Genomic DNA, 18,379 nt, shown 5'->3' with positions numbered 1-18,379 from the left:
GTGCTTTACAAAAGAAATATATATATATATACACCAGTGGCGGCTGGTGACTCAAAAAATTGGGGAGGACAGGAGGAAAACCAACATGGAATCTTACAACAAACTGCATCAAACTATATCATTGTCCCACCTGATGAAATCGGAGTTGTGGGGGGTAATTTTATATGCCAATAAAACAATTTGCTTGAGTGGTGAAAAGGCTGCTTCTTTAAAGACATTTAGCATATACATAATGTCTCTAAACAAAGAAGAGCTCATCTCAGCCATGGAGTGGATCAAATGTGTCATTTTACCAACAAAGTAATATTCAAATTTATAGTATTGTTCTATTGTGACAACAGATTTATGTTCTCATCAAAAACAGACAACCTATCACATGATTTACAAGTGTTCCCTATATATTTTTCTTAGTATACAGAAATATATAAAGTAGCACAAAGCTTATGATGTGATACAGGAACAGATCAGTGCTGAATACTAGAAAGACTGAACACTAAAAATATTCACAGATCTAAAAGTGTAGGTTCACATCAGAAAGTATTAATGCATGTATCAAATACATGAATTACACACTCTGATCTATGTGCACGACATACAAAATATAGTCTATAAAGCTGACATGTTAACACTAGGGGTGTTAACATGAACACAAAACTCACGGTTCAGATCGTATCACGGATTTGAGTCACGGATCAGATCATTATTAGGATCAGCGAAAAAAAAGGGGGGAGACAAATAAAACTTTGTTTTCCATGTATTCTGTAACACATTTACAGCCAGAAACAGCAAGGAACTTTTGCCCATGGTCTTAAATGAAAACAACATTTAAGATGTCCAATGTTTAAATAAAATAAAACAAAATAAAATATATAAAATATTCAATGCTCAGTTATTGCAATATGAGGCATGAAACCGTCCTCTTTTAAACAGTGAATGAAACAGCCTCTGTCCACATCATCAAAACTTGATAAACATTCACCGCTAACGTCAGTTAGCAGCTAGATGCTAATAAGCTGCTCAGCTGCAGCACATTAAACAGCAGGTAAACAACTCAAATGTCACATCGGACGGGTTAGATGCTGGTTTGATCGTTGCTCTTCAAAATCCCTGTTAACGTTAGCGACATGCTGTCTGCCCATGACTTGTACTTACAGCAGTTTGTTTACTTTGTCTCAAATGAGACATTAAATTTTGCAATTAATCCGCAGTTCATATACCTGCCGAACCGTGGGGGGTGATCCGTACGGATCACGAATCTACTACGATCCGTTACAGCACTAGTTAACACTTGTTATTCTAGTTACTTTAAGCTTATTACTCAATATATGTCTCAGCTTAAAAACGAACTAAAGAAACTGTCAGAAGAAAGCAGCCAGACCTCCTGCAAACATTCACTAATCACACATCAACAGGTGACTGAACAACCACTCAATTAAAAACAATCAATGAGTGAGTCCAGACAGCTCACTGTAACTTCAACAAGTAAACTAACGTTACCCACAACACATTATGATCTCTGCTGCATTCTTGTTAAGGACATAAATTCACACAACAGCCACACAGAGAGATTTGGTCGTCGTCGAACCGATAAATCACTGCGTCCCGATCCATTTCTCTGTCTTCGTCTGTGACGTCAATCTGCTTCCAACGGTCAAAGATGACGATGCATTCATGTGCACCATCCAAGATTCGTCTTCGTCTTCAAAGCTTGTCCCACGTTTACTTACAGAGGATAATAAACGTGTTATGTAAAGTATTTTTTTTTGGTGCAGATTTTACTAACTTAATATGGATTAAATTAAATGAATTAATGAAATGAAAAAAATAGGTCAGACATGTGACTACGGAATATATAAACGGTATTACAAAAATAAACCTACCCTATTGCTCCTTAGTGAACATCAGAAATGGACATGGGATACGTTATTTACAGCCTATAAATGCGACATCTCACATATTATAGTAATACATGCATTTTTGAGACCATTGTTGTTCATGTTTAGGATCATTTATGTATTACACTCGATAACTGTAATATTTCCGTGAGGTCCCGAAGGCAGCATGGGGAACCCAGAGTGTATGGGCGGGAAGCGCGAGCTCCTTGGCTCAATACTTTTATTAATACACTCGATACACTTAGGTGGCGTTAGCAAAATGTCCAGGAAGAGAACATTTTACAAAGAGTACCTTTTCAATCCAAAAATCTAAATTCCTCTTGAAACTTGACACGTCTTTTATAACATTCTAAATCATGTTACATGTGAAATGTCTCAGTTTATATGGAAGGAAAAGCTCTTGAGTTTACATGTGAAATCAATCTGTGAGATGTGTCAGCTCACATAGGAAATGTTGATTTTCACATATAAAAGTTTGCATTCAAAACATGTCTTTTATCACATGTGAAATCACAACATCACATGTGAATGTTTCATTTCACGCATGACTTTATCCCTTTCACATGTTAAGTTTGCATTCACATATAAAATTTTAAAAAAAAAATTTAACATGTGAATGTAAGATACACATGTGATTTCCAAATGTGAATTTTAAGTTCACATATGAAATCACAACATCACATGTGAAATGTCACAGTTCACATGTGAAAGACTAAATATCACATATGCTTTTTTCGTAAGAGGCTTCATAAAACTGTCAACCAAGGTCGCTTGTCTAAGATGAGGGGGGAGCATGTTCCAAATCCTTGGTGCATATCAACAGAAGGCAGGATCACCATACTTCTTGCTGTAAAGTAGTTTTGATAAACCTCATTTAAAGCTTCTCATAAATATCACATTATAAAGTGACAAATAATGATTACAGGCCAGAAAACATGTGAAGCAACATGTGATGTCAAACAGGAAAAGGAACAAAAATGAGCAGCTCAGATTAAGAAGCTGCAGCGTTCAGAACAATTTGAATCAAATGTTAAACTTCTCTGTGTGTAAATGTCTTTTTCAATACGACCACCAGGAGGCACCAGAGTCAGACACTTTGAAATTACCGTATTTCCCCTAATAGTAATTTAATAGTTATTTACCTCAACTACTGAGGGTACCTGGCCCTTAGCTTTAGCATGCTCATAGATTTATGCTCACCAGTTTAGCCAAGTTACTCTGGTTACCTTGGTAACTCATCTTGATGTTGCGTCGCTGCCATCAGTATTATTGAAATATGAGCTGTTATCCCCATATAAGATGATATCACATCTCCTCTGTCCCCCTCCCCTCTCTGTGACGGTTGGCTAGAGGGCTACGCATGTACTCATAGAACCGGAGTTACATCCAGGTAACTATATTTATGCTTAACTGGCATGCACATTATATGACAGGCACCAGGGGTTTATCAACCCTTTTTTTACCAGGCCTGTTTTTGGGGCCAGCTGTTATTTGTTTGTGTCGACCAAACCCCACACATACTGTCTGTAAAATGACTCACTATGGTGGACACAGACCTTCTTATTGCTGCTGGAGCAGCAGTCATGTCCTGTCTAAAGATTGAGATCTTTTTTGGATGTAAATGTGTCCAAAACTAAAGAAATAGTAATCTCATTAGAACACACAGACAGTTCCAACAATCATTCTTGACTTTAGTAAGTGTTGAACTCATCGAGACCTACAAATACTTGGGAACTGTGTTTGATGACAGATTGAGATTTAGTGACAGCACAGATGTTATTGTAAAAAAGGCTCAGTAGTGTCTGTGCTGTAAAATTAAAATTCAATTAAATTTAAAATACATTAACAAAAGAAAATGTAATCAGTAGGCCATCGTAGAAGATGTAATGAAGCCTTGTTTTGATCAGAAAAGTTAAAAGTATGTTTCACACATCTAAACATGAAAAACCAGTTAAATTTGACCCTAACACAATAGGAGGGTTAAATGATTTTAGCATTAGGCTGCAACATAACAAAATGTGAAAAAAGGATCTGAATACTTTTTAAATGCTCTGTAATATGCATTTTAGTCAAATATGAACATAATTTCTAGGAGACAGAGTTGGCTCAAAGGGTAGAAGAACAATATCAAACAACATCTACATTTTTGAAGACAGAATGAACATTTCAGAATAAGCAAGTAAGAAGAAACATGATCAGTTGTGTATCATCAGCATAGAGGTGAAAAATAGCATGTTTATAGTTAATATCTGCTGATTAAACAAAAAGAAGAAAAAAAGTGGAAAAAACTGGAACTTTGCAGCACATGTTAACCTGCACAGTACAGAATCCAGATCCAAATCCAAACATTATCATTTGTTTGCTGCGAGTGCAGAGTAGTTTTGGTCCGGATCCCTGCCGGCTGGATCCAGGTTCTGGTGGATGTTGTCTTCACACGAGGAGACTGGAGGACAGTTCTCATTGATGACAGATAACTGAAAATAAAACAGGAATGACATCAAACCTAAAATATAGCAGTAACCACAGTAACAGGCCAGATATTGTGTTCTTCAATTGTTTGTTGATATTTTAGTGATAACAACTCGGCAGGCCAGAGGTCTATTAACAGTAACTGTGATTTTATTTAATTATACTTTTGTACACAGTAGTGAAGTAGTTGCAGCCATGAGATTGTTTGTTCCTAACTGCAAAAATAAAATGTCTGCCAACAGTAAGAGTTAACATGTTAACAAGGGCCACTGCCATTATTCCTTGTGTGTTTAAACTCTTTCTGACATTGTCATATTTGTATTTTGTAGATTTTTAAATATGTGTGAATGAATGTATATGTGTACTTGTTTGCAAATGTGCTTCCCCCTTGAGGGATGAATAAAGAATTTTTGAATTGAATTGAATGAGACATACATTGTTATAGAAAGTCACCACAATGTTTCTGCTGTCTGAGGTTCCTCTGGTGTTCAAATCAAAGTTCCCCCTCGTCTTCAGTTTGTAGAGGAGCAGCAGAACAACAGCCAACAGCACAACAACCACAAGCATGATTACAGCCAGAGGCAAGAAGTAACCTGGTTGAGGGACATAGGAGTCTGGTTGGGAAGGAAGAAAGGGAGAGATATGTAGAAGTTTAAAAGTCTGGGATCTTTTGTCTTGTATTAGAAGCTTAAAGGTTCCCTGTGGAGTTTTTGACTGTAAGTAGCTTGTTTTTACGTGTGGATCTATGTTGTGCACATGTGGTTGACGTGATACACAATCCTGCCAGTGGTTTCATATCATCCCACTGATCTACAGGATGCAGGAACCTGCCCAGAAACACAGCAATGCACCAACAAAAGCAGGAGAGAAGAAGACCACAAGCAATGCAAGATTTAAAATACTTAATATAATCAGCCTTGCAAATATTTTATGATTGAGGAAACATATTCAACACTTATGTTGGACCTAAAGGATACTCTCAGCGTGTTTTGGTGAGTAACACTGAATATAAATATAACCTTGTTTACAAGAAAACTACACAGGGAACCTTTATCAAAAATGAGATCTTCCTGTTGAAAAAACATCTCAGACTTTGGTCTGAATGTTTCTTGACTTGTCATGTGCTGACATCACATGTTAATAATTATCTTACATCATTAGAAATGTAGGATGTGTTTAAACATTAGACGTGAAGATAACAAGGAAATTTATTGTAAAATTGAATGTGAAATGTTTTCTTCTAGGTGCTGAACTGTCTTATGTGCTGAAACACATGTTGGACCATTTTGTTATTCTTATTAGACAACGTTGTTATGCTGAATTTGACTGTTTTAAGAGGACGTTTTGTTGCAGAGAGACAGTGATGGACAGATGGACAGACATGAACTGTCCTGTACCTGTAAACTGCTCTGTGGTTTCAGGGAAAGATGATGAAGGTGTGAAGCTTCCTGAACTGGAGATTAAACTCTGTGTTGTTGTTGGTGTGGAGGCTGATGGGACTGATGTTGGAAAAGGTCGGAGAGTCCAGTTTGGTTTTGAAGTGTTTGGAGCCGTGAACAATGAAAACACATTGAAACAATCAGATACTGAATCAATAATGCAGAGAAATGAGATGCTGCTCTAGACAGAAAGATCATATTGACAGCATCCATCACATACACAAGAAATACGCAGCATTAAATATGTTAATGAAGTAAATGATTAAGATATGTTCTATTAATCACTAAAAAGTATTGTTATTTGGACAACTACTATGACTCCGCCAACCTCAGCACTCCTCTTGTTGTCACAAATCAAATTCTGGTTGTAACCCGAAAAAACAGATATTTGTTCCTGTCATGTCATTTCCATCCACTCTTTAAATTTTGTATCCAATATTCCTTTTTTTTAACATATGTTTTGGACATTTTACGGCTCTATTTGATAGTGATAGTGGACAGAGACAGGACATGTGGGAGAAGAGAGTAGGGGGATGTGTTTTTGACCACAAGTAGTTTGTTTTTACATGTGGATCTATGTTGTGCACACGTGGTTGACGTGATACACAATCCTGCCAGTGGTTTCACATCATCCCACTGATCTACAGGATGCAGGAACCTGCCCAGAAACACAGCAATGCACCAACAAAAGCAGGAGAGAAGAAGACTGCAAGCAATGCAAGATTTAAAATACTTTATATAATCAGCTTTGCAAATATTTTATGATTGAGGAAACATATTCAACACTTATGTTGGACCTAAAGGATACTCTCAGTATGTTTTGGTGAGTAACCCTTGTGACGACCCTCTGCTCCACTAGTTGCTCCCGCGTTCCGCTTGCTGGTTTCTTTTTGTCTTGCGGTATCCAGGGCAGGGCGGAGGATCGTAATTGCCATCATGAGCCACACCTGGGCCCGGTGTGGTCATGACTATAAAGCTTGGCTGCCTACAGAGCTTCCCTCTCCTCCTTCATCGCGCCTGGTCCACTTCGATAGCGGCGCGGCACAGCTGTTTTGTTTTTTTTGGTTACCGACATGCACACATCCACACATGCCTACATTACTGATTACTGACTTTCACGTTTGTTCCGTCATTATTTTGTAAATAAACACGTATCCTCAGCTACAAGACTCGTCTGGTCTCCCATATTTTGTTGCAGCCTATGAGCCGGGCTGTGACACCCTGAATATAAATATAACCTTGTTTACAAGAAAACTACACAGGGAACCTTTATCAAAAATGAGATCTTCCTGTTGAAAAAACATCTCAGACTTTGGTCTGAATGTTTCTTGACTTGTCATGTGCTGACATCACATGTTAATAATTATCTTATATCGTTAGAAATGTAGGATGTGTTTAAACATTAGACGTGAAGATAACAAGGAAATTTATTGTAAAATTGAATGTGAAATGTTTTCTTCTAGGTGCTGAACTGTCTTATGTGCTGAAACACATGTTGGACCATCTTGTTATTCTTATTAGACAACGTTGTTATGCTGAATTTGACTGTTTTAAGAGGACGTTTTGTTGCAGAGAGACAGTGATGGACAGATGGACAGACATGAACTGTCCTGTACCTGTAAACTGCTCTGTGGTTTCAGGGAAAGATGATGAAGGTGTGAAGCTTCCTGAACTGGAGATTAAACTCTGTGTTGTTCTTGGTGTGGAGGCTGATGGGACTGATGTTGGAAAAGGTCGGAGAGTCCGGTTTGGTTTTGAAGTGGTTGGAGCTGTGAACAATGAAAACACATTGAAACAATCAGATACTGAATCAATAATGCAGAGAAATGAGATGCTGCTCTAGACAGAAAGATCATATTGACAGCATCCATCACATACACAAGAAATACGCAGCATTAAATATGTTAATGAAGTAAATGATTAAGAATATTTGAAGTGGGTTTGTTCTATTAATCACAAGAAATTATTGTTATTTGATTTTTGATTACAGAAGAGTAAGAAAATAACATCCACAGGTTGGTTTTCTGACATTAAACATAAAAGCACAAATGTCTGAAAAGGTTTTTAAAAATCGTACAAACTGATTGTTGTAAATTTAAAAACTAACATTATAAAGGCAACACATTTTACATCAGATTACTTTGTGACTCTACAAATGAGTTTCATCTTTAGAAACATTTTAGAGTATGATGTCTTGAACATTAAGGAACCTGAGGAACCGTTCTTCTCTACGTTACCTAATGTTAATAGAAATATAGAAAAGGTCCCAGGTTGGACAACTAGTATGACTCCGCCAACCTCAGCACTCCTCTTGTTGTCACAAATCAACTTCTGGCTGTAACCCGAAAAAACAGATATTTGTTCCTGTCATGTCATTTCCATCCACTCTTTAAATTTTGTATCCAATATTCCTTTTTTTTAACATATGTTTTGGACATTTTATGGCTCTATTTGATAGTGATAGTGGACAGAGACAGGACATGTGGGAGAAGAGGGTAGGGGGATGTGTTTAGACCACAAGTAGGTTGTTTTTACATGTGGATCTATGTTGTGCACACGTGGTTGACGTGATACACAATCCTGCCAGTGGTTTCACATCATCCCACTGATCTACAGGATGCAGGAACCTGCCCAGAAACACAGCAATGCACCAACAAAAGCAGGAGAGAAGAAGACCACAAGCAATGCAAGATTTAAAATACTTAATATAATCAGCGTTGCAAATATTTTATGATTGAGGAAACATATTCAACACTTATGTTGGACCTAAAGGATACACTCAGCGTGTTTTGGTGAGTAACACTGAATATAAATATAACCTTGTTTACAAGAAAACTACACAGGAAACCTTTATCAAAAATGAGATCTTCCTGTTGAAAAAACATCTCAGACTTTGATCTGAATGTTTCTTGACTTGTCATGTGCTGACATCACATGTTAATAATTATCTTACATCATTAGAAACGTAGGATGTGTTTAGACATTAGACGTGAAGATAACAAGGAAATTTATTGTAAAATTGAATGTGAAATGTTTTCTTCTAGGTGCTGAATTGTCTTATGTGCTGAAACACATGTTGGACCATCTTGTTATTCTTATTAGACAACGTTGTTATGCTGAATTTGACTGTTTTAAGAGGACGTTTTGTTGCAGAGAGACAGTGATGGACAGATGGACAGACATGAACTGTCCTGTACCTGTAAACTGCTCTGTGGTTTCAGGGAAAGATGATGAAGGTGTGAAGCTTCCTGAACTGGAGATTAAACTCTGTGTTGTTGTTGGTGTGGAGGCTGATGGGACTGATGTTGGAAAAGGTCGGAGAGTCCGGTTTGGTTTTGAAGTGTTTGGAGCCGTGAACAATGAAAACACATTGAAACAATCAGATACTGAATCAATAATGCAGAGAAATGAGATGCTGCTCTAGACAGAAAGATCATATTGACAGCATCCATCACTTACACAAGAAAAATGCAGCATTAAATATGTTAATGAAGTAAATGATTAAGATATGTTCTATTAATCACTAAAAAGTATTGTTATTTGGACAACTAGTATGTCTCCGCCAACCTCAGCACTCCTCTTGTTGTCACAAATCAAATTCTGGCTGTAACCCGAAAAAACAGATATTTGTTCCTGTCATGTCATTTCCATCCACTCTTTAAATTTTGTATCCAATATTCCTTTTTTTTAACATATGTTTTGGACATTTTATGGCTCTATTTGATAGTGATAGTGGACAGAGACAGGACATGTGGGAGAAGAGAGTAGGGGGATGTGTTTTTGACCACAAGTAGTTTGTTTTTACATGTGGATCTATGTTGTGCACACGTGGTTGACGTGATACACAATCCTGCCAGTGGTTTCACATCATCCCACTGATCTACAGGATGCAGGAACCTGCCCAGAAACACAGCAATGCACCAACAAAAGCAGGAGAGAAGAAGACTGCAAGCAATGCAAGATTTAAAATACTTTATATAATCAGCTTTGCAAATATTTTATGATTGAGGAAACATATTCAACACTTATGTTGGACCTAAAGGATACTCTCAGTATGTTTTGGTGAGTAACCCTTGTGACGACCCCTCTGCTCCACTAGGTGCTCCCGCGTTCCGCTTGCTGGTTTCTTTTTTGTCTTGCAGGATCCAGGGCAGGGCGGAGGATCGTAATTGCCATCATGAGCCACACCTGGGCCCGGTGTGGTCATGACTATAAAGCTTGGCTGCCTACAGAGCTTCCCTCTCCTCCTTCATCGCGCCTGGTCCACTTCGATAGCGGCGCGGCACAGCTGTTTTGTTTTTTTTGGTTACCGACATGCACACATCCACACATGCCTACATTACTGATTACTGACTTTCACGTTTGTTCCGTTATCATTTTGTAAATAAACACGTATCCTCAGCTACAAGACTCGTCTGGTCTCCCATATTTTGTTGCAGCCTATGAGCCGGGCTGTGACACCCTGAATATAAATATAACCTTGTTTACAAGAAAACTACACAGGGAACCTTTATCAAAAATGAGATCTTCCTGTTGAAAAAACATCTCAGTCTTTGGTCTGAATGTTTCTTGACTTGTCATGTGCTGACATCACATGTTAATAATTATCTTATATCATTAGAAATGTAGGATGTGTTTAAACATTAGACGTGAAGATAACAAGGAAATTTATTGTAAAATTGAATGTGAAATGTTTTCTTCTAGGTGCTGAACTGTCTTATGTGCAGAAACACATGTTGGACCATCTTGTTATTCTTATTAGACAACGTTGTTATGCTGAATTTGACTGTTTTAAGAGGACGTTTTGTTGCAGAGAGACAGTGATGGACAGATGGACAGACATGAACTGTCCTGTACCTGTAAACTGCTCTGTGGTTTCAGGGAAAGATGATGAAGGTGTGAAGCTTCCTGAACTGGAGATTAAACTCTGTGTTGTTGTTGGTGTGGAGGCTGATGGGACTGATGTTGGAAAAGGTCGGAGAGTCCGGTTTGTTTTTGAAGTGGTTGGAGCTGTGAACAATGAAAACACATTGAAACAATCAGATACTGAATCAATAATGCAGAGAAATGAGATGCTGCTCTAGACAGAAAGATCATATTGACAGCATCCATCACATACACAAGAAATACGCAGCATTAAATATGTTAATGAAGTAAATGATTAAGAATATTTGAAGTGGGTTTGTTCTATTAATCACAAGAAATTATTGTTATTTGATTTTTGATTACAGAAGAGTAAGAAAATAACATCCACAGGTTGGTTTTCTGACATTAAACATAAAAGCACAAATGTCTGAAAAGGTTTTTAAAAATTGTACAAACTGATTGTTGTAAATTTAAAAACTAACATTATAAAGGCAACACATTTTACATCAGATTACTTTGTGACTCTACAAATGAGTTTCATCTTTAGAAACATTTTAGAGTATGATGTCTTGAACATTAAGGAACCTGAGGAACCGTTCTTCTCTATGTTACCTAATGTTAATAGAAATATAGAAAAGGTCCCAGGTTGGACAACTAGTATGACTCTGCCAACCTCAGCACTCCTCTTGTTGTCACAAATCAACTTCTGGCTGTAACCCGAAAAATAAGATATTTGTTTCTGTCATGTCATTTCCATCCACTCTTTAAATTTTGTATTCAGAATTCTTTTGTTTTAAGATGATTTTTGGACATTTTATGGATTTATTTGATAGTGATAGTGGAGAGAGACAGGACATGTGGGGAGTAGAGGGATGACATGCAGCAGACAGTCCGGCCAGCTGGGAATCAAACTGAGGACTCGCTGCTCAGGGCGTTAGTGTCCATGTGATAACCACTCAGTTATCAGGTCACTCCAAAATTTCATTTTTTATTTTAAATAAAATAAAATATGACAAGTTTTCATAATTTAAACCATTTAACAATTGATATTCATTGAACAGAATGTGGACAGAAAATTAAATATAAAACTCACCATCTACAACAAAGATCGAGAACGTATTGGATGAATCTGGAGACAAAGCTCTGCCGTAACCATACCTGTACCATCCTGTGTCTGACTTCGTCAGCTGTGTGATGGTCACAGACAGTCCAAATACAGATCCTTCTCTATATTCAATGTTGTATCTGCCATTCTGAGCTCTGTTCTCTTCTGTTTCAACCAGGATGTCTTCTTCTTTTTTACATTCATCCTTACAGAAGAACTTCCTGCTTCCATAGACAGTATTGAGGCATCCGTGTGTGACACTTCCTCCCACAGTTACTATACGGGAGAAACGAGTGTTTTGACCCAACGTTGCCGCTGAAAAGTTGAACAATCAACAGTTACTGTCTGTACTTCCTGTAAGATGCTGCAGTCTGATCACAATATTTCCTGCTTCACATTTACTCAGATGCACAGAGTCACACTGGGAGCTGCCCAGTTCAACCAGTCTGACTGCTGGAGTAATGATTTCATCCAACATTGATACACTGAGTCAATATATCATAAACGTCTCACATTCTTCAACAATTTAATTAAATTCTATCTGACTTCATTTATTCTTATGCTTCAGAATCATTAAATGGGATGAACATAGTAAATATATCAGGTTTTATGACTTTCAGTAGAAACTAACCATCTATAACTGTGATGTCAAAGTCAGAATAAGAATCTGGGACTGAAGATCCACCCAAACCACATCTGTACCGTCCTGAGTCTGACTTGGTCAGCTGTGTGAAGGTCACAGTCACAATTTTTCTTCTAGAAGATCCGTCTTCATATCTGATGCTGTATCTGCCACTCTGAGCTGTGACATCATCTGTTTTAATGAGAATGTCTTCTTCTTTACATTTTCCCTTACAGAAGAACTTGGTGCTTCCAGATGAAGTCAAGTGGCAACTCAGTGAACCACTTCCTCCTTCAGCTCCAGCAAAAAGGTTTATTGCATTGACGAGTCCAGTGTTTCCATCCTGCAGTGCTGTTGGAAAGATGAACAGTGAATACTGATGATCAATACTTTGTGTATTGTAGACTTACTGTAAACAGACTGCAGATTAATGAGGGCTAATCCATCAGTTCACAGAGAAGCAGAGATGATACAGAGGCAGCCATTAGCAAAGTTTTCACTGACTGTACAGCAGTTGCTGTTGTTCTACTTGTAGCTGCAGTTGTAGTCACAGTGTCTCTGTGTAACGTCTGTTTTTCAATGTTTTTCTTTCATACTTTCTAATATCAAACACATTAATGAGCATCAAATATTCATGATGGATGGTTCATATGTTTTGTTAATTATATTTAGTTTAGTTAAATTACAAGATTAGATTATAGAGATGTTGTAATTAGTAACAGAATCATTTAGAGAACGACAGGAAAACTAATTAACATGACAGCAACATGAAAACTTGTGTGATACAAATCTGACATTTGTTAAAATGAACACAATGAATGTCCAGAAGCAGTTTGTGCTGCAGCTTTACAGACACAGTCAGGTAATCAGTCCTCACCTGATAAGAAGCAGAAGAACAGAACATGGTGGATATTCATTCTGAGTTTGATCCTGATGCAGAAAATCATCAAACTGTCAGAAAACTGCCTCTATATGTCTGTCTGATCAATCAGGAAGCTGACGATGATTTAAGTTAACACTCCTTCCTCTTCCTCTTCCTCTCTCTCTCATTAATCAGTGATGATGTTTTGTTGAGAGAACTGTTGAGGCACAGGAAGATAATTTCCCCCAACAGGAAACTGACGTCAGGCTGTAAACCTCCGCTGCTGAAACATATTGTTTCACACAGAGGGCAGGTTCTCATGATCCTCAATAAAAAGGATGAGGCGGCTGCCGGTGTGGCTGGTCAGCATGGCTGCAGGTGGAAGCTCCGGCTTACACAAACTAATACGCTGACACGCCGTCAAACTTTCTCCAGCTGTTGGGTGTTCGGTTGAAGATTGTAGTCTAGCTGTAGGTAAGATTGTTGGGTATGAAAGTATTAAATCTGCATCCAGAATGAACAGTGCTGTTGTGATTTTTCTGGACAGCACAGACAAAGTAAATCAGCTGCTTGAGAGTGGAGTCATAATTAAAGATACTTTCACCCCCCGCCCGAGTCCTCACTAGTAACTCCTGCTAAAAAGATCATTATTTCCAATGTGCCCTCTTTCCTGAGAAGTGAGCTTTTGGGGAAAGAGCTGGCGAGACATGGACAGTTAATGTCTCTGATAAAAATGATTCCCATCAGCTGTAAGTCTTCTCATCTTAAACATGTCTTTTAGGAGACTAGTTTTCATGGTCCTCAAAAAGAGAATGAGATGTGCTACTTAGCAATAAAGATATTTTAATAGAGTATTTCAACATGCTCCCCATATCTTACAATATACATGGAGTGAGTAGTGGTGTAATATGAAACGATTCTGTAGTGGGAGCATTATTTGATAGAGAATATTGGTCTATCGATATACACTACCCCTGTTATCTTAAATAAAGATGTTAAAATATACTTGCCATATTTTTACAGTACACTTACCCCTGTTTATAATCAAAAAGCGACCGATTTGTGCAACAGTAGCATTTTTTGTCAAGGCAGCATAAATCCTCCGCAGTAGAGCTGCCGCCTGCTGGGGCCGACAGTGGAGCCTCTCTACCGGACGAACCACAGGGAAACACACAGGATTCACAGCAGGAAAACAGAGATGACAGTGAAGTAATGGAAAGTCTTAACAGCAGGGTGAGCAGGAAATGCAAACTTAGTTAAAGGTAACTATTGGTCACACCGTGATTTGCAATTTTGCTAAATTACCAAAAATTTTCAGACCACTTGTCATTTGGACCAATTGTTACATTCACGTTCAGTCGCGTGAAAGATGGACAAATCTCACCTGCCAACAAAAATGACAACAACTACACTCGTTACGTTACTGTAAGTGCAATAAAAGCTTTGTGCGTAAAAAGCCAATAAGAGTAATTTATTAATGTTATCCATGTAAAACAGCCACACACCTCTAATTACTGCTTATCATCAAATGGTGCTGTCAACGAGAATGAAAGGGGGATATTTGAGATTATAATTTTAAGACTGTTTTGACTTTCTGTTAATAGGAGTACGTGTGTATTTAAATGAATGATTATAAGAGTTTATTCGAGCTACTTTCAGTTCTACATGAGAAAATGCTTTTGTGTATGAGAGATGACCTTTTGTTAATGTAACTATGTGCAGCGAGGAATCAGAGAACTGTCTTTATTGTGTTTTCTGGGTTTTTGGTTTTCTGTTTGCTGTGTTTTAACCTCCTGTGGTCCTGTGCCGCTTTTCTCTCCACACCTGCCCTTCATCAGTCTCTATTAGCCCTGCCCTGCTCACAGAGTTTCCCCAGCCAATCAGCTCCTTGCCTGGTCTCTTTCTAGTCACCTGATCCCTATTCCCTCATTAGTTCTGTCTGTATTTAAGGCCAGTTTTCAGTTTAACCTTTGTTTGATCGTTTTTGTTCTGCTTTGACTGCACAAATCTGGATTAAAGAGTTGCACTTTGCTGCCTCCTGTATTTGGGTCCATCTCTGCTACTCTTCATGACACCATCATTAAAAAAATAATTTGTATTTTATTAGATAAGTAGCTCTTCATCCAGTTAAGGGTCCAAGAATTGAAACTATAAGCAGCAAGTTTCATTAAGAGCATTTCAGGATCAAGTGATAATGATAAAAATCAAGTAGCACAGCACCCACAATCCTGTCCCGTCTATATCATTAACTCCACTGACCAGTCATCTGCATAAAAGCTGTGCTAGTGGAGTGACTCTTCTTGTAGGCATGCTGAAATTCAGGATTAAGTTTATTTACAGAAAAATAATGTAAGACTGGGTGGAAATCAAATTTACAACCTCAATTTTTCATAAGTTGGTCATTGATTCATTGTTTTGTAAGTTTGCTATCTGAAACTGTCATTTTATGATTTAGTTTCTTTATCTTTCCCACATTATATTAATTGACAAATTTAGCGATATCTTGAGGTTTAGTAATGAAGGTGCTGTTTCTATGAAGGAGGGTGTTTTATTCTCAGATCAACCCATTATATCATTTAGAGTTTTCAACAGCTTCTTTCCATCATGTTTCATTTTATTTATCCTATTCTGATAATACCTGATTTTCTTTGTATTTATTTTTGTCTCTTGCTTTCTGAGTATAGTGTTGCCAGACTTAATTGACACCAATTTCATTTTATGCATCTAGGCCATCAATGCTTTCAGTTCTTCATCAATCCAAGAGGCTTTTCTTTTTCTAACTGTGAAATTCCCAATGGGGGCATGATTATCAACCATGTCCTTTTTAACATGTCCATTGTTACAAAGTCAGGCTAATCACCATGAATCTTACGTTTGTGATCTGTCAGTATTATCACTCAAAAGCAGTAATTAATCTCTATTTAGCATTGAGGTTACCAAGATGTACTGTAAACAGGAATTACTCCAGGATATCCAAAGTTCAAGAGTGCCAAGTGCTGTGTCCACATGTCTTTGAGTACGTCCATTGTTACAAAGTCAGGCTTATCACCATGAATTCTTATGTTCGTGATCTGTCAGTATTATCGCTCCAAAGCAGCAATTAATCTCAAATATATTTAGCACTGAGGTTACCAAGATGTACTGTAAACAGGAATTACTCCAGGATATCCAAAGTTCAAGAGCGTCCTCCTCACTGGCTCGGGCAGATGGAGTAGGCCGAGGTAGTCAGAAAGCTCCTGACTGCTTACATGTGTGGATTATCATGAGATGTTAAATTGCACATTGGATGAATTTTAAAATCTTTAAAAATGTTAGAATTCTAATTAAAATAAACTGGAGTGTCATGTCCAGAGTTCAAAAACATTCAGCTGCCAAACACGAAGTTCAAGATGCCAAAAGGAGATTGCAATGTTGCAGCAGCTGCTTCACAAAGTTCAGTTTCATTATACAACTCTTTACAGCTCACTACTGTTGTTCAAAATAGTCCACAAAGGGATAAAAACAAAATAATCCGACAAAAAATTGTATGCCTCTCACACAAATCAGCAACATCTGAAGCTGATCATTTCTCAATTTACCTCCAAAACAAGAAAATGGCTCCTACAAACAGAATTAACAGATTTAACTGTACATTCTTGTGTGTGTGTGTGTGTGTGTGTGTGTGTGTGTGTAGTTTTGTTCTGTAAACGTTAACAAGACTACACAGCTCCATTCTGTAGTGCTTATGAAGATTCAACATAGGAAACTAATGTTCATGTTAGTAGTGCAATGATGCAATGCAGCACAAAAATATACACAATACTTTCTACATTGCAGCATTTCTGCTGTGAGTTCATGTGATGGAACTGAATCAGTCTCATGTTGAAAGTTCTCCTCTTTCTCAGCAGTCGGTCATGACGGGCTGAGAGACATTCTCCAGGATGTTTGACAGAGAGGTTCCCATCACAGAGCCTGCTGTCCTCATCAGTTTGTTGAGTTTAGTTTCCTTGGCTGCGATTCAGCCTCAGCAGATACAGTAGCAGTGAAGAATGTTGCACTAGTTACAACAGACTAGTAAAAGATTTGCAACATCTTACTGCACATGAACTTTATCTTCCTCAGAAAGTATGAACAGCTTTATAAATCAGGTGAATAGAATGTGTCTGCATATTTCTGGCTTTGTGTGTACACGCTTGTACACGTGTGATGTGAAGGTGACTGGATGAAAGACATTGTAATAACATAACTGAATCCTGATTATTTTATTTAAAAGTGAGCAACAAATTAACCAGTTCTGATGCACTCGGTTGGTCAGACGTCACATCTTATCTGTAGCCATCACTGTATGAAACACTTGGGTGGTTGTTTAAACAGTAAATGTGACAAATGAAATCTTCTACTTGAGTATTAATACTGTAAAGTTAATTATTCTATTACATGTAGAAGCGCTGCGTTCAGATTTCTGAGGTGGTGGAGACTGATCATGTTTCATGTTTTGGGTCAAAAATCTTAAATCTACAATTTTGAAGGATTTGGAATTAAATAGTGACATTAATAATGAAAATATCACAAGAGATATGAGATTTGATTTTTTTTTCACACTTATATGTAAAAACAAATGAGAGTGTGAATCTTTCACATGACTAGAAACTCCAGACATGAGATAAATATAGTGGAGTAAAAAGTAAAAATATCAGGGACATCCTGTCCCTAAAAGATGCAGAAAAACTAGTTCACGCATTTGTTACTTCTAGGCTGGATTATTGCAATTCCTTATTATCAGGCTGCCCTAACAAGTCTCTAAAGACTCTCCAGCTGGTCCAGAATGCAGCTGCACGTGTTCTGACTAAAACTAGAAAAAGAGACCACATTTCTCCCATTTTAGCTTCGCTACATTGGCTTCCTGTAAAATCTAGAATAGAATTTAAAATCCTTCTCCTAACTTACAAAGCCCTTAATGGTCAGGCACAATCATATCTTGAGAAGCTCATAATACCGTATTATCCCACTAGAACACTGCGCTCCCAGTATGCAGCTTACTGGTGGTCCCTACAGTCTTTAAAAGTAGAATGAGAGGCAGAGCCTTCAGCTATCAGGCTCCTCTTCTATGGAACCATCTACCGGATTCAGTCCGGGGTGCAG

The 18,379-nt window shown here is 37.8% G+C and overlaps 2 protein-coding genes across 2 annotated transcripts in view; both read right to left on the bottom strand.

Annotated features, from left to right (window-relative positions):
• LOC121896023 overlaps window positions 1-18,379 on the bottom strand; it is a 119,891-nt gene that overhangs the window by 12,691 nt on the left and 88,821 nt on the right. Inside the window, exon 4 of the mRNA XM_042409644.1 lies at window positions 7,420-7,521. Within this exon, the coding sequence (XP_042265578.1) occupies window positions 7,420-7,521 (102 nt within the window). The remainder of the gene's footprint in view (window positions 1-7,419; window positions 7,522-18,379) is intronic.
• Window positions 1-18,379, bottom strand: part of LOC121896033 — a 142,432-nt gene that overhangs the window by 97,209 nt on the left and 26,844 nt on the right. The window contains exons 5-7 of the mRNA XM_042409661.1: window positions 14,291-14,404; window positions 13,274-13,726; window positions 12,406-12,747 (exon numbers count right to left, since the gene is read on the bottom strand). Of these exons, the coding sequence (XP_042265595.1) occupies window positions 13,557-13,726; window positions 14,291-14,404 (284 nt within the window). The 3' untranslated portion in view covers window positions 12,406-12,747; window positions 13,274-13,556. The remainder of the gene's footprint in view (window positions 1-12,405; window positions 12,748-13,273; window positions 13,727-14,290; window positions 14,405-18,379) is intronic.

Source organism: Thunnus maccoyii, chromosome 4 (assembly GCF_910596095.1).
Source record: "Thunnus maccoyii chromosome 4, fThuMac1.1, whole genome shotgun sequence".
NCBI lineage: Eukaryota > Metazoa > Chordata > Actinopteri > Scombriformes > Scombridae > Thunnus > Thunnus maccoyii.
This window is presented reverse-complemented; position numbering and strand designations above follow the sequence as displayed.